The sequence below is a fragment of the Dipodomys merriami genome, unplaced genomic scaffold, assembly GCF_024711535.1.
Source record: "Dipodomys merriami isolate MVZ:Mamm:240054 unplaced genomic scaffold, mDipMer1.0.p SCAF_44, whole genome shotgun sequence".
Classification (NCBI taxonomy): domain Eukaryota; kingdom Metazoa; phylum Chordata; class Mammalia; order Rodentia; family Heteromyidae; genus Dipodomys; species Dipodomys merriami.
The window spans coordinates 4,576,369-4,590,836 of NW_027206002.1; the positions used below are offsets into that span (position 1 = coordinate 4,576,369).

At 41.3% G+C, this 14,468-nt stretch overlaps 1 protein-coding gene and 1 long non-coding RNA gene across 5 annotated transcripts in view; one reads left to right on the top strand and one right to left on the bottom strand.

Moving 5' to 3' along the window:
• The window catches only part of LOC138808067 (uncharacterized), a 148,637-nt gene that overhangs the window by 83,146 nt on the left and 51,023 nt on the right, over positions 1-14,468 (top strand). The gene's annotated exons all lie outside the window — the stretch shown is intronic.
• LOC138808061 (olfactory receptor 2Y1B-like) lies at positions 5,169-6,104 on the bottom strand. The gene has a single exon (XM_069994022.1). It carries the CDS (start codon positions 6,102-6,104, stop codon positions 5,169-5,171), a length of 936 nt encoding a protein of 311 aa, XP_069850123.1.

Below are 14,468 nucleotides of genomic sequence, written 5' to 3' on the forward strand. Positions count from 1 at the left end.
CAGCTTTTTTCTTTTTGCTTATGTGGTGCTGAGGAATCGAACCCAGGACCTCAGGCCTGCAAGGCAAGTGCTCTACCACTGAGCCACCTTCCCAGCCCCCATATGTTAGTTTTCTGTTTTGTTTTGTTTTGGTCGGGTTGTGGGGCCTGAACTCTGGGCCTGGGCGCTGTCCCTTAACTCTTCAGCTCAAGGCTAGCGCTCTACCACTTGAGCCACAGCACCACTTCCCGCTTTTTTTTTTCTGCTTATGTGGTGCTGAGTAATCGAACCCAGGGCCTCATGCATGCATGGCAAGCACTCTACCACTGAGCCACCTTCCCAGCCCCATATGTTAGTTTTTTAATTAGGCTTTTCTACCCTGACTTGAAGGGAATCCTTATCCACAGCGTCTCAGTCTCTTGGGAAGCTGGGGTTGCAGGTTTGATGAACTTCTATACTGATTTTCCCAGTGACTGCAGTAATTCACATTTCTATGAACAGTCCCACATCCTTGCCAGCATTTGTTCTTTCTTTCTTTGGTATTCTGTCTGAGGTGACATGAAATCTTAATGTTTTGATATATCTTTTCTTTATAGCTAAAGATGATGTAGCTAAAGATAATTAACATTTCTTTCTGTATTTATGGGCTTTGGGATAATTCTTTTCTGAGCTGTCCAATTCATCTGTCCCTTGTTTAATTGGATTATTTGTTGTTGGGGAACTTAACTTGGGAGCTCTTTATATTCTGATTATTCACCTGTCAAATGAACCTCTGACAAAGATTTTTTTTCCCATTCTGTAGGCTCTCTCTACATCCTGGTAACCATTTCCTTTATGTGCTGAAGCCTTTTAAATTGAAGCAGCCTCATTTGGCAGTTCTTGCTCTGATAACCTGAGGTAATGGAGTCCTTTTTAGAAGGTTGTGGTCTGCACCTATATCTTCCAGTGTTTTCCCCATGTTATCCTATAACTTTCAAGGTTTCAGGTCTTATATTAAGATGTTTGATCAGGAGCTGGGAAGGTGGCTCAGTGGTAGAATGCTTGCCTTGCAGGCATGAGGTCCTGGGTTCGATTCCTCAGCACCACATAAGCAAAAAGAAAAAAGCCGGAAGTGGTGCTGTGGCTCAAGTGGTAGAGCACTAGCCTTGAGCTGAAGAGTTGAGGGAGAGTGCCCAGGCCCAGAGTTCAAGCCCCACGACCGGACCCAAAAAAATTTTTTAAAAATTTAAAAAATAAGATGTTTGAGCAATTTTTTTTACAGAGTGAGAGATAAGGATATAGTTTTAGTCTTCTATATATGGATATTTAGTTTCCCTAACATGACTTGCCTTCTCTCAGATGTATTTTTTTTTTTTTTGTCGGTCATGGGGCTTGAACTCTGGGTCTGAGCGCTGCCCCTCAGCCCTTCAGCTCAAGGCGAGCGCTCTACCACTTGAGCCATAGCGCCACTTCTGGTTTTCTGATAGTTTATTGGAGGTAAGAGTTTCATGACATTTCCTGCCCAGGCTGGCTTTGAACCATCATCCTCAGATCTCAGCCTCCTGAATAGCTAGGATTACAGGCATGAGCCACCGGCTCCTGGCCTTCACATGTATCTTTGTACCTTTTTCAAAAATTAGATGGCTATGGTTCTATGGGTCTATTTGTGGGTATTTTCTCGTATGTTTATCTGTATTTGTTTTTATGCCAGTGCCATGCTGGCATGGTTACTTATGACTCTGTAGTATGATTTAACATTGTTTGTTTGTTTTGCATGGATTTGTGTTAGGTATTGAATGTCTTTCATGCTTCCGTGCTAATTTTAGGATTTCTTTCCCTATACCTGTGAAGAATTGCATTATAAATTTTATGGGGAATTGTACCCAATCTGTAGATTATTTTTCATAATGTAGCTATTTCTACAATATTAGTTTAGCCAACCCAATCTAATATCTTCTTCAGTCTCTCTTTTTATAAAAAAAAAAAAAGTTTTTTAGTTTTCATTATCAGTTGGTTTTCCTTTGCCTCCTTAATGTGTTCTTTGGTATATTTGAGGCTATTCTGCATTGAACTGGAATTTCATATTAATGGACTTTTTGGATATGGCAAATATTGTCTTATTTAACCTAGTATCATGCTTTAATTATGTTTTTACATAACAAGTTGATTTTACCAGAGTACCATGTAGCATCTTGTCATGTTTTTAAAAAAAATTTTTTTTTGTCAGTTGTGGGGCTTGAACTCTGGGCCTGGGCACTGTCCTTGAGTTCTTCAGCTCAAGGTAAGCACTCTACCACTTGAACCACAGCATCACTTCTGGTTTTCTGGTGGTTAATTGGAGATCAGAGTCTCATGGACTTTCCTGCCCAGGCTGATTTTGAACAGCGATCCTCAGATCTCAGCCTCCTGAATAGCTAGGATTACAGGCATGAGCCACCAGTGCCCAGCTCTTGTCATGTTTTTAAAGACCAAATAACATTCCACTGCATGTATAGACCACAGTTTGTTGTATTCATCTACTGATGAGCATCTGGATAGTTTCCACATATTCATCCTTATCATGGATAAAGCTGCTATAAACATTTGTGTATGAGTCATGTAAATATATCAATATATGTCATTGTAGAAGACTTAATCAAATATTTTAGCTAAAATAAAGATGTCAGTCACATACTTGAAAAAACTAGAACATTATACATTTTCTATACCTGATGTTCTTCGGTACAGTTAATTTAGAGGCAAGAGAAGTCTGACTGTATGTGTTTGGAGGTCACAAATTGGTAGCCTCTAAAGAGCTGTTTGGCTTACACAGAAACCAGGACCATAAATTGGGACATTACACAGCAATCTGAAAGACTATTGTCAATAGAATAGTAGAGCAAAGGGAAGAGAAAATTCTACAAAGTGGTGTCTTTATGCATGACAAGCAAGAAATGTTCTTTCTTTTTCTAGCTAATTTGAGCCACTTGAGAGGCTGAGATTGGGGTGCTTGTGGTGGAAGGGCAGCCTGAGTATACATAAAACTCCTCAGCACATAGTGGGACACTGTGTTAAATAGCTATGATCCCAGATGCATGTGAGATTGAGGTCAAGTGTATCATGGTTCTAGGCCAGCAGGGAAAACAATCGTAATACTCCCTAACAAAAGAAAACAATTTGGACCTGGTAGCATGTGCCCATTATCCCAACTATGACAGAGGGCCTGAAATAGATGGATGCCTGGGCAGAAAGTAAGATTCCATCTGAAAAACAGCCAGCTCACCTGGGTGTTAGTGGGTTATATATAGAATCCTAGTTACTCAAGAGAATGAGATCTGGCGAACTGTAGTTTGAGGCTAAGCATCAGATTGCTTCTCCAAAATGACTAGCAAAAATCAAGACTGAAGGCAAAGGGCTAGTTGAACAAACAAGTCAAGTGAACACAAGGCACTGAGTTCAAACCCAATATAGACAGACAGACAGACAGACAGACAGACAGACAGACAGACAGACAGACAGACAGACAGATAGATAGATAGATAGATAGATAGATAGATAGATAGATAGATAGATAGATATTGGTGCAAAAAAGGCTCAATGTCAGTACCATCAAAAAAGAATAAGGGGAAAGAAAGAAGGAAGGAAGAAGAAAGAACAAGGGAGAGAGAAAGAAAGAGGGATGGAGGGAGAGAAAGAAGGGAAGGAAGGAAGCAAGCAAGGAAGGAAGGAAGGGAGGAAGGAAGCAAGGAAGGAAAGGAAGGAAGGAAGAAAGGAAGGAAGAAGGAAGGAAGGAAGGAAGGAAGGAAGGAAGGAAGGAAGGAAGGAAGGAAGGAAGGAAGGAAAAAGTTAAAAATAAATTTTCATATAAGGAACATTGGAATTGGCAGAATGGAAGTAAAAGTGAGATTGGTGGTTACTGTGCAACCTAATTGTCTATATTATCTTAAATTAGTTACTTAAATATTTTCAGACAATTCAATCATGAATAAGTAAGAAGTGTAACAAAACTAAAAATGATTCAATAAACATGAGTAGATATATCTAAAAATGTATATGCTCCATGATCTATGTCTGACCATGATCTCCTTATTTTCTCCAAGTAAACTAAACTAACTATAAAAAGGCTGGGAGGATTTGTTAGGAAATGGAAAGGCTTGGAAAAAATTATATTAAGTGAAGTAAGCCAGGCCCAAAGAAACATAGGTCCCATGGTTTCCCTTATTTGCAATATCTAGTATAGGTATGAGTCAAGCGGAAAAGATCAGATAATGTGATGTTAGGAAAACGAACCCTTAAATATGTATTTTAATGTTTTCGTTTCTTTCATGCATGTGTTTCTAACGCATTTATAAGATTATTTCTTTGTTGCTTTGTATGTCCTTCCCCCACAGTGTAACCCCCGCTTTCACTTTATTTGATGTCAGTATAACATGTGGAGGAGATGGGGACAAACAAGTCGTTTAAGGATTCAGGTGGACCTGTTGTAACAAGGAGAATTACAAAATGTCATGTCAAAGCAAGCTTTACAATGTCGGAGTGGGGGGGGAGGGGGGTATGATTGGGTGGGGGGGAGGGGGGAGGCTGGGAAGGGAGGTGAAGGGTAAACAAAGGAGGAGGCTGCAATGCTTGGTAAGAAATGTATGCATTATCCTGCCAATGTAATTGTAACCCCTCTGTACAGTATGTTCTCAAATAAAATAAAATTTAAAAAAAAAAAAAAAAAGGCTGGGAGGCTATTGGAGAACTAAGAAACAGGCTTTGCCATACGGACTGATGTTGCCAAAGTCACAATAACTTAGAAAGCCAGCATTAGATTAACATCCTCTTCACTTGGGTGCATGGCTGCCTTTGTGGAAACACATTGGAAATCATTGACTTTGAATATGGTGTTGTCGAACTTACTTGTCTTCCCTCACTCTCAGCACTGCCTGGAACTCATCGCTGTGTTCCACTTGGGGCTGGAATATACCTTCTTGCCAAGCCCATTGTGTGGAAAGTGCTGATATGAATCATCTGACTCCTTTGTAAAATGATCATCGATACTTACAAAGCATCCATCCCAAGATCCCATTTTCGCCTTCCAACAAAGAAAGGCAATATATCCCTAAAGCCCCTGAAGTATTCCGAGGGCTGTTTTCTAGGAACCAATAGACTTCAAAAATAAACACAACAAAAACAAAAACACTGAGTGGGTTTCAGTCTACAAGCCATATGATAACCAATCTCTCCTCCTACCCCAAGTCTCTGTCTCTCCCCAATACCTTCCACAGAGCCCCCTTCACATCCTTGTTCCTCAGGGTATAAATCAGAGGATTGAACATAGGAGTGATTATAGTATAAAAAAGGGCAACAAACTTCCCCTTGCTCTCAGAATACTTGTGGATGGGCTGGAGGTAGGTGTAAATACCTGAGCCATAAAACAGAGAAACCACCACAAGGTGGGACCCACAAGTTCCAAAGGCCTTTCTGCGCCCAGCCACTGACTTGATCTTCAGCACTGCTCTGGCAATCTGTGCATAGGAGCCTAGGATCAGAGCTGCAGGAAAGACCAAGATGATGGTCCTAGCCACAAACATCTTGGCCTCTGTCCCTCCTGTGTCCTCACAAGCCAACTTCAGGAATATAGGCATCTCACAGAAGTAGTGATTCAGTTGATGGCCACAGATAGGCATGGCCATTGTGAGGCTGGTCTGAATCATAGAATTCACAAGGCCTACCACCCAGGAGGCAATAGCTAGTGATTGGCAGAGAACGGGGTGCATGATGGTCGTGTAGTGGAGTGGACGGCACACGGCAGCATAGCGGTCAAAGGCCATGGCCACCAGGAGCACACACTCTGTGGATGCCAGAGCAAGGAAAACGAAGAGCTGAGTCACACACCCTCCATAGCTGATGGTCCTGTGGAGTCCATGGAGGTTGATGAGAAGCTGGGGCACGGTGCTGGTGGTGTAGCAGAGATCCAGGAAGGAGAGGTGGGAGAGGAAGAAGTACATGGGTGTGCGCAGCCGAAGGTCCAGTCGGGAGAGAGCAATGATGGTGGTGTTGCCAAAGAGAGTCAGGGAGTAGAAAATAGAAATGAAGACGAAAAAAGTGAGCTCCAGTTGAGGCCAATCTGAGAAGCCCACCAGAAGGAAGCCATCACCCCAACTGCTGTTGAAACTCCCCATAGCCTTTCACCTGCACAAATAGAAGATAACTCTCATGTGAAATGTAGTACAGTTCACTGCTAGAAAACTTTGCATAGTATATGCAAGTTCCTGGGTTTGAGCTTTAGCACTGAAAAAAAATTACAAATGAGTAAGTCATACCTAACATTAAGAAAGGTTACACTTGTATTCATGGGTGTTTTCTCAACTTCTTGCTCTAGTGAATGATGTATTTGACTAAGATTACAAGCCAAGATCAATGAGACTGATATCACAAGTTTGGCCCTAAAGTTCTTTTACCTACTTCTCTCTGCTCAGTACCGATAGCTAGCCAATCCCTAGAACCTGTGGACATCAGTAACTACCATCTTCACAAAGGACTGAAATGAGTGCAGATCCTTCAGGGGGTATTTTGCAACAAATACATTCATTGTCATTGTAGGGCAAACTTCTTTGTGTAGTTTCTCTCTAGCACTGCTCACACCCTGAACGTCTTTTATATATACTTGCTCCCTCTCCAGCTGCAAACCCTTGAGTGTTAGAGAACCACAAGAAGTTTAAAAATATTAGTATTTGCTGGGCTCTGGTGGTTAATGTCTATAATCCTAGCTACTCAGAAGGTTGAGATCTGAGGATCAGGGTTTGAAACTAGCCTAGGTAGACAAATATGAGGATGCTATTTCTAGCTACCCAGCAAAAAGGCAGCAGTGGAGTTGTGACTCAATTGGTAGAGTACCAGAGCATTGAGCAAAACGCTAAGTCAGAGCATGAGGTTCTGAGTTCAAGGCTTAGTACAGGTGCCCAAACACATAACAAATATCATCCCTCAGAGCATGTAGAAGGAGCTAAAATATGTTGCTTTCATTCATAGCATGTAGATGTCAACTAACTTTTGTTGAAGGAAACATGTGATTCTTGCAAATCTCATGAAAAAACATTTCCACAAGGCACCTAAGATTTAACTACAAACATGTTTTAATAAACTATGTCAGTAGTATATGTAGAAAAAAATGTTTCTTTCCTTCAAAGTTTGATTATTCTCAAGGGGAAAATTAAGATATAAAAAGTTCATTTGAAATGTTAAAAAAAACCAATAGCCAGCAGCATTTCACCAATACTTTATATAAGCAACTGTGCCAAATCAATGCATTTGTCTTCATTAACTCTGCTTCACTGGAAGGGCGTTGCCAATGCTTCAGTCCTGCACCAGTGATTTCAGGAGAGATTTGTGTCATGATTGATGCCTCTGTGGAATAGATTAAGGTCAGGTGAACTTTATAGACTAAAGGTTAGTGCTATGTATAAACACCCAGCTCACAGAAGATGGTGTTGAATGAGCACCTTGATGGAAAGCATCTATGGTCAGACTTGTAAATGTCACCCATATCACGTCCCAAGTCATCTGTTCTCAAGACTTACTTCCCTGAGTCTCACTAAACATTGAAATAAAAACGTTACCAACTATGATGGGAATCCAGTGCTCCTACACACACTGAAGCGACAAGGAGCATGTTGCGTATGCTAGTAGCATCAGTCTGTACAGCTACTCTTGCATAGCAGTTCACTGGGTCTGCTTATTTACCACTGTATCCCCGTTGCTCAGTGTGGTACCATCGTCCTAACAGACGATGCTGAATGAAGTAATGAATTCATTTGCCATCCTGACATCTTGCCTGGTACATGTGAATGCTCAGGAATATTTGTTTTCTATGCAACAGGAATGTAGTAATATGCCTGTGCAGATTCTCATTTAGTAGCCCAAAGATTTTAAGCATCTTTGCTCTCTTTTATAGAAACATATAGATTTGTTTATTGTAGTTGCCATTGAACAGAATCTTAGAAGAATTCATATGTTCTAGAATATTAATCCAAGGGTAACTTCAGGGGGTAGGAATGTGGCTTAGTGGTATAATACTCGCCCAGCATGCATGAGGCCCCAGGTTTGATTCTGTGCTAACCCATAAACAAACAAAGAAAAAAACTAAAAGAATAATGTCAGTAAAATGAAGGGAACAAGAGCCCTAAACTAATAAGTAGATGTCATGGAGGGTAAGATGATAAGGCAGAGGGAAATTGAACTCAGCTTTATAGCTTCAGCTGGGCAAATATAGAGTAGAGATGATTAAATTAAAAGTTTGAATTATTGGATAGTGGAAGATAAAGGAGTATTCAACATGAGAATGATATCTATTTGTCTGGTTAGTTTTACCAAGTGGAAGATCATACTGTCTAGAAATGATGATATAGACCTTTATCACATATTTTAGAAGAAAACTGTAAGGTCATTTCATCTCAGGTTTCACACCACCTCAAAAATAACCACCCAGGCAGAATCTCAAGCCTGGAACTTGCTCAGTAAAGACCCTGCCTCATTTCTTCACCCAGGGTTTTCACATCTCTATCTCCCCCATCCCTCAGCCCCTATTTTCTTCTTTAGAGGAATTTCAAAGCTTTCACTCCATCTACCTGATCAGCTAGGTTCTTTCTAATAGTCATGGGGTGGGGGGAAGGGTCATGGGCTTGAACTCTGGGCCTGAGCACTGTTCCTCAGCTCTTCAGCTCAAGGCGAGCGCTCTACCACTTGAGCCACAGCGCCACTTCAGTTTTCTGGTGGTTACTTGGAGATAAGAGTCTCATGGACCTTCCTGCCTGGGCTGGCTTTGAACCATGATCCTCAGATCTCAGCTTCCTGAGTAGCTAGGATTACAGGTGTGAGCCACCAGCTCCCAGCTTCCTAATAGTCTTTCTTATCACCCTACATCATTCATCTGGTTCTGAAAACACCCAATTCTGTGTAGACTCCATCCTGGAAATAGTACATCAACCTACTTATTCATACTTACAGTTTGTCTTATAATGGCTGACACTTGCAAGTGCACAGTGGGTGGCCTGGAGCAGCTGTTGACCAGGCCCTTAGGCAGGTAGGAAGCCTTGTTAGCAGCTCCAATCCTTCTTACTCAATGAGACTGCTCCTTAGGGATCTGGTCTCTTTTTATTGTCAGATGTGGGGCTTGATCTCAGGGCCTGGGTACTGTCCCTGACCTCTCTTGCTCAAGGCTAGCACTCTACCACTTTTAGCCACAGCGCCACTTCTAATTTTTGAATGATTAATTGGACATAAGATTCTCGTGGGGAGTTTTCTGCCCAGGTTGGCTTTGAACAGCAGTCCTGAGATCTCAACCTCCTGAGTAGCTAGGATTACAGGTGTGAGCCACCAGCGAGCGGTTGGCTGGGTTTGGTCTTTTTATGCAGAGCCTTTTGTGCAAAGAGAGTCCTAATACTAGGTGAACTCAAGGTCAAGGCTTTTTCTAGCCTTGTTCCAACAGATTTCCTTCTTTTGTCTAAACAGCACCTTTATACCGGTATATTTGCTCGTGAGTTCCTTCTTTGGAAGATATGTATTGCTCTTTCATTTCTGAGTCCTCACATTTGAATCTAGATTTTTTTTGTATCCCATTATGTGTGCTTCTGTAGCTTTCTTATGACTGTTTAGAAGATTACCTGATTCTCAGACCATAGAGACACCAAACAATCCTTCCACCCATCACCATGACAACTAAGTTCTACGGACTCAATATTCCTTCCTTTCACACTATCAGAAACCAAACACTATCCAATCGTACCCAACCAGATTTTTGGTGATCTCCAAGACTACCGTAAGCACTCAAAATGTTTTTCAGCATAATATGAAGATCTGAGTTAAGTAACTCTGGTTGACATTTGAAGACTGAATCAATAAATGGTTTAAATGCTATTCTCATACAAAATATTGTCTCCATCTAGGATGGATTGTCTCCTTTTGTCTTCTCTTCTAAGAAGCCTTCCTGGATTCATTTCAGCAAGTAGGAAGATTCCTGTATTCTTTGTCTCCTGACTATGATATCTGAATTTGCTTTGCATAATAGGACTTTGACATTTTAGGATTTGAGTTTTAGAAAGTCTTCTAAGTGAATGTCAACATTTGCACTTTATGTAAGAGTGATTATTGCCTTAGTTTATTCTTTTTTTGTTAATCTTCTCTGTATCATTCCAATTTCAGTATATGTGCTGCCGAAGCAAGTACCTAAGTTTATTCAATTGGAGAGAAAACCATAAAGGTGGTCATGTTTTGATAAGCTGTTTGCAATCGGTTGGGTAGATAGGTAGATGGGTGATCAAGAATGAGTATCAATTATAAAACAGTTTCTGCCCAAATCTAACATTTCTGTATTCTCCACTTAGGCAAATGCCAAGAGTACAAATCAGGGCTAACTTCCTAATGCATTCTTTCTTTCTTTCTGGCTTTGAAAACTTGAACCCAAGGTTGTTTGTCCAGGCAGTACTCACCCAAGCCCAGGAAGAACAAAAGCATAGTCACTCCCGGTTCTGTTGGCTTCAAGGCAATGCGAGACCTTTTCAAGACTGTTGGCCTCTAGAGAGCTCCTGTCTTGGAGAGGTGATTGTTGCTTACAGCTCTGGCCTCCAGCAGCAAGGCTGCTGAGGTTCACATCCTGAGTGGTGGTGACAGCATGTTCCCCGTGCTCACCCTACAGAGCCCCAGACAGAGCTGGGGTATGTCACCTACTCATCTTAGGTAGAGCTTGGTGCCTCGTACATGCCCTGGGGACATTGCCATAGGCTTCTTTAATGGCATGAAGAAAGAATTGTCTACCAGTTGTGTCTCTGGAGTCTTGTGCGCCCCGATGTGGACAATTATAGTCAAGTGACTGGCTCTCCTATGATTACCTGGCAGTCTTCTGCTCTCTTTAGTTACTGTGCTCTGCCCAAACCAAACCGGTCTTTCAGTGTCCTTAGAACAGCTTCTTGGTTTCTCATGAAACTCTGCAGCCTGGGCTTCCTCACGCTTCCTACTTTGACCCCTATCCCAGTAACCCTTCATCAACCAGATCAAATTCCATGTCCCATGCGAAGCCTACCGTGTTTTCCTCCCTGGCTCTTTCTCTTCTCCAGATGAGCATGCTCATGCTCTCACTTATGTATATTGTTGATCCTTTTTGGAGTGCTTGATGCTTTGTTTGTGTCACATACAATATTTCATGTATTCTCCTATTTTCATCCTGAATAAGCTTCAAAGCATTATTCTTTCCCCAAGGCATTAGAAAGCATTTGTTCTATATACTGGTATAAATAAATATAATCAGTAGTATAAACCTATCTGTATTCACTTAAGAATTCATAATATAATATAGATAAAATAGATTTTTGATTACAACTTTTTTTTATTGGTCGTGGGGCTTGAACTCTGGACCTGAGCACTGTCTCTCACCTCTTCAGCTCTAGGCTAATGTTCTACCATTTGAGGTACACAGCACCACTTCCGGTTTTCTGGTGGTTACTTGGAGATAAGAGTCTCATGGACCTTCCTGCCTGGGCTGGCTTTGAACCATGATCCTCAAACCCCAGCTTCCTGAGTAGCTAGGATTACAGGTGTGAGCCTCCAGTGCCCAGCTTGATTACAACTTTTTAAACACTTTAAGCTTTAAAGCATACTAACGGCTCACTTTCTCCATTGGTAAAATAATGTTAATGTAAACTAACTATTTGTGGGTTAATGACACACTGCACATGATGTGCCTGGTGTGTAATTAGCGTTTATTCAGCAAGAGTTCAGGGCAATCTATTACCAACATTTTCTCTGTATCTTCTTTTTGCATAAGTGCAGAAAATGTTATCTTTAGCTTAAAGACAAAGTCTATTTAGAGCCACACTGTTCTGAGACACTGTCCAGATAATAAATGCAGTGGTCTTATCTTTCACTCAGTGAACTTAAAACCATTACAGGAAAATTTAAAATACTATTACCTTCCTGGATCTTTCTTGGTACAAAACGTAACTATCCTAAAATTCTAAGTACAGTAATGACAGAGAGGAATACTTCTTTAAGATGATGAGTAAAATCACACGCTGCATGAAAGAAAAACAACAGCTAAACTCTCTAGCATTCACATGTCAGGATGGTTCCAGAACAGCTCAGACGTATATATGTGTACTTGCCTTCAAGTGCCATGAGACTGAAGAGAGAGAAGTCGAGAGCTCTAGATCTCTAGAGTACAGTTTATTAAGGATATTATTGATAGAGAATGGCTTTGTACAGCAGCAAGAAGCAGTTGAATCCTTGCACTCAGTGTCACTAAGAGAGGTGCACTTAAGAGTTTTGATCCAAGCGTCTTCGTCTGGCTGTCATATACTAGTTCATCTCAAGATAATATTGAAGAGTCAGATGTACATCTAGAGCCGCAGTCCAGTTGCGAAGACTCACTGATGACTCTACCAATTCTTTTTTTTTTCTATTTGTGGTATGCTGGGAAATGGATGATTCAAGAAAAACAACTAGGATTAGTGAAGGTAGCAGTGGTGATTATGAGCCAAGATGGCTGCAGTCATGTCAAGACAAATCCATACAGGCGCTGTGCTGAGAACTCTGCACACAGTAACACAGCCCATCAGGCTGTGCTGGACATTGCCATCATCACCCCATTCTATAGAAGGAGGTACTCATGCACAGAGGTCTCGAGTATGTTTTCCACAGTTCCACAGCTACTCAGCACCATCACCAGGGTTTGACTTAGATCCAAGTATGTAACATTTTAGGGGGAAACTAGAGAGAGTGAGAGAAAGAGAGAGCAAGAGAGAGAGAGAGAGAGAGAGAGAGAGAGAGAGAGAGAGAGAGAGAGAGAGAGAGAGAGAGAAATCTACACATGCCCATGAACACCTAATGAAAGGAATTTTTTTAAAATGTTGGACGTTATTATGCTGGGTTTTAATTTTGCATATGAGAAGGATGTAGATATTAATGAAACTTTCTTCATATTACAATAGATTTTTTATTTGGTCTACATACTCATATAGCACATAATGACATTTTGATCTCTCATAGATTATGTGTGTGACAATGATCCCATAAGTTACACTGCGCCCACAAATCTCTATTGCTTATTGACGTAGTGGATATAATGTCATACTGCAATGTGTCCCTCAAGTGTTGGTGGTGATGCTGGTATAAACCAGCCTATGAAAGGATAACATTTACAACTATGTATTTGTGATTGAAGATAGATGTGTTACTGACATTAGAGGAAGGAAACAGGGTTGTTTGCATCTGACTCTGAAGGAAAAAGAAGAGACTCTTAAGTCTCTATTGTAGGAGGTTTGATGATATAAAGGGCACTTATGGGAGCAACACAAAGAGAGTACAGAAAGGCAGTGGGCAGGGAGTCCGTTACTGAGCAAGGTCCTGAACAGTCACAGGTATATCTTTCCTGCTCTCACAATGGATTTTGCTCACTTACAGATCGTTTACTGGAATCTGAAAAAGGGCTTTCTACAGCAACAAGAATTAAAAGAAGAAAAACCTAAGGATAGCAGGGGAGCAAGGGACAGTTTCAAATGAACCCTGTTACAGTTTCCCTAATTGTTTTGTCCAACCCTCTCTATGGAGGGACTTAGGGCACTGTGTAATCTGACTGGCCATCTGTTGCTGGATTGGTGCGTAGATTCCACGAAGGACACCTGAAGCACAGCTCCAGAAACTATATACCTGTGCCCAGAACACCATTGGATCAAAAGGGCCAAAATCGAAAGACATCCAACATTGCCACCTAGTGGAAGGACGTGCATAATTGCCCTCACTCCATGACCTTGGCTCTACTTGCTTTGTGGAGTGAGCTGAAATAAATGATTTTGATTTTGACCTTGATATTTTCCCCCTCTGCTCTCTGCATAAACTTTGTCTGGAAATTAATCCAAAGGACCTCCCCTGATCCCCCATACTGGGATAGGCACATCTGGGTGACCAGATGTTGATAGATGACGTGGAACATTGATAGACTAGTATTTTTTTTTAATCCCCCTTTAGATAAATTTGAGCACCAAAAGAGATTTTAAAAGAATGTCTCTTCTTGGGCACCTGTGGCTCACGCCTGTAATCTTAGCTACTCAGGAGGCTGAGATCTGATGATCACAGTTCGATGCCAGTCCAGGCAGGAAAGGCCATGAGACCCCAATTAACCACCAAAAAGCCAGAAATGGAACAGTAACTCAAATGGTAGAGCATTAGTCTTGAGCAAGGAATGCTCAGGGAACAGGGCCCAGGCTCTGAGTTCAAGCTCCAGGACTGGCACCAAAAAAGAAATTAAAAAACCAAGTTTACATGCACTCTACTATTAAACTGATAACTATCATCTTAGAACAGAAGTTGTTTTCATGCAACTTTTCACAGACTCTAATTACATGGTGGTGTCAGCATCTGGCTACATACCCCTGAGAGGGAGACAGGAGGAAAAAGCTGGAAAATTGGATTTGCCAGCAAATTTTGGTTTATGGATATTCTGTTTACCAGCTAATTGTGATCTGTTCAGAGTCTTCACAAAGGGGCTCACTACCTCC

What these genes read in the sequence shown, in the direction of transcription:
- LOC138808061 (XM_069994022.1), bottom strand. Translation starts at nt 6,104, where the DNA reads ATGGGGAGTTTCAACAGCAGTTGGGGTGATGGCTTCCTTCTGGTGGGC.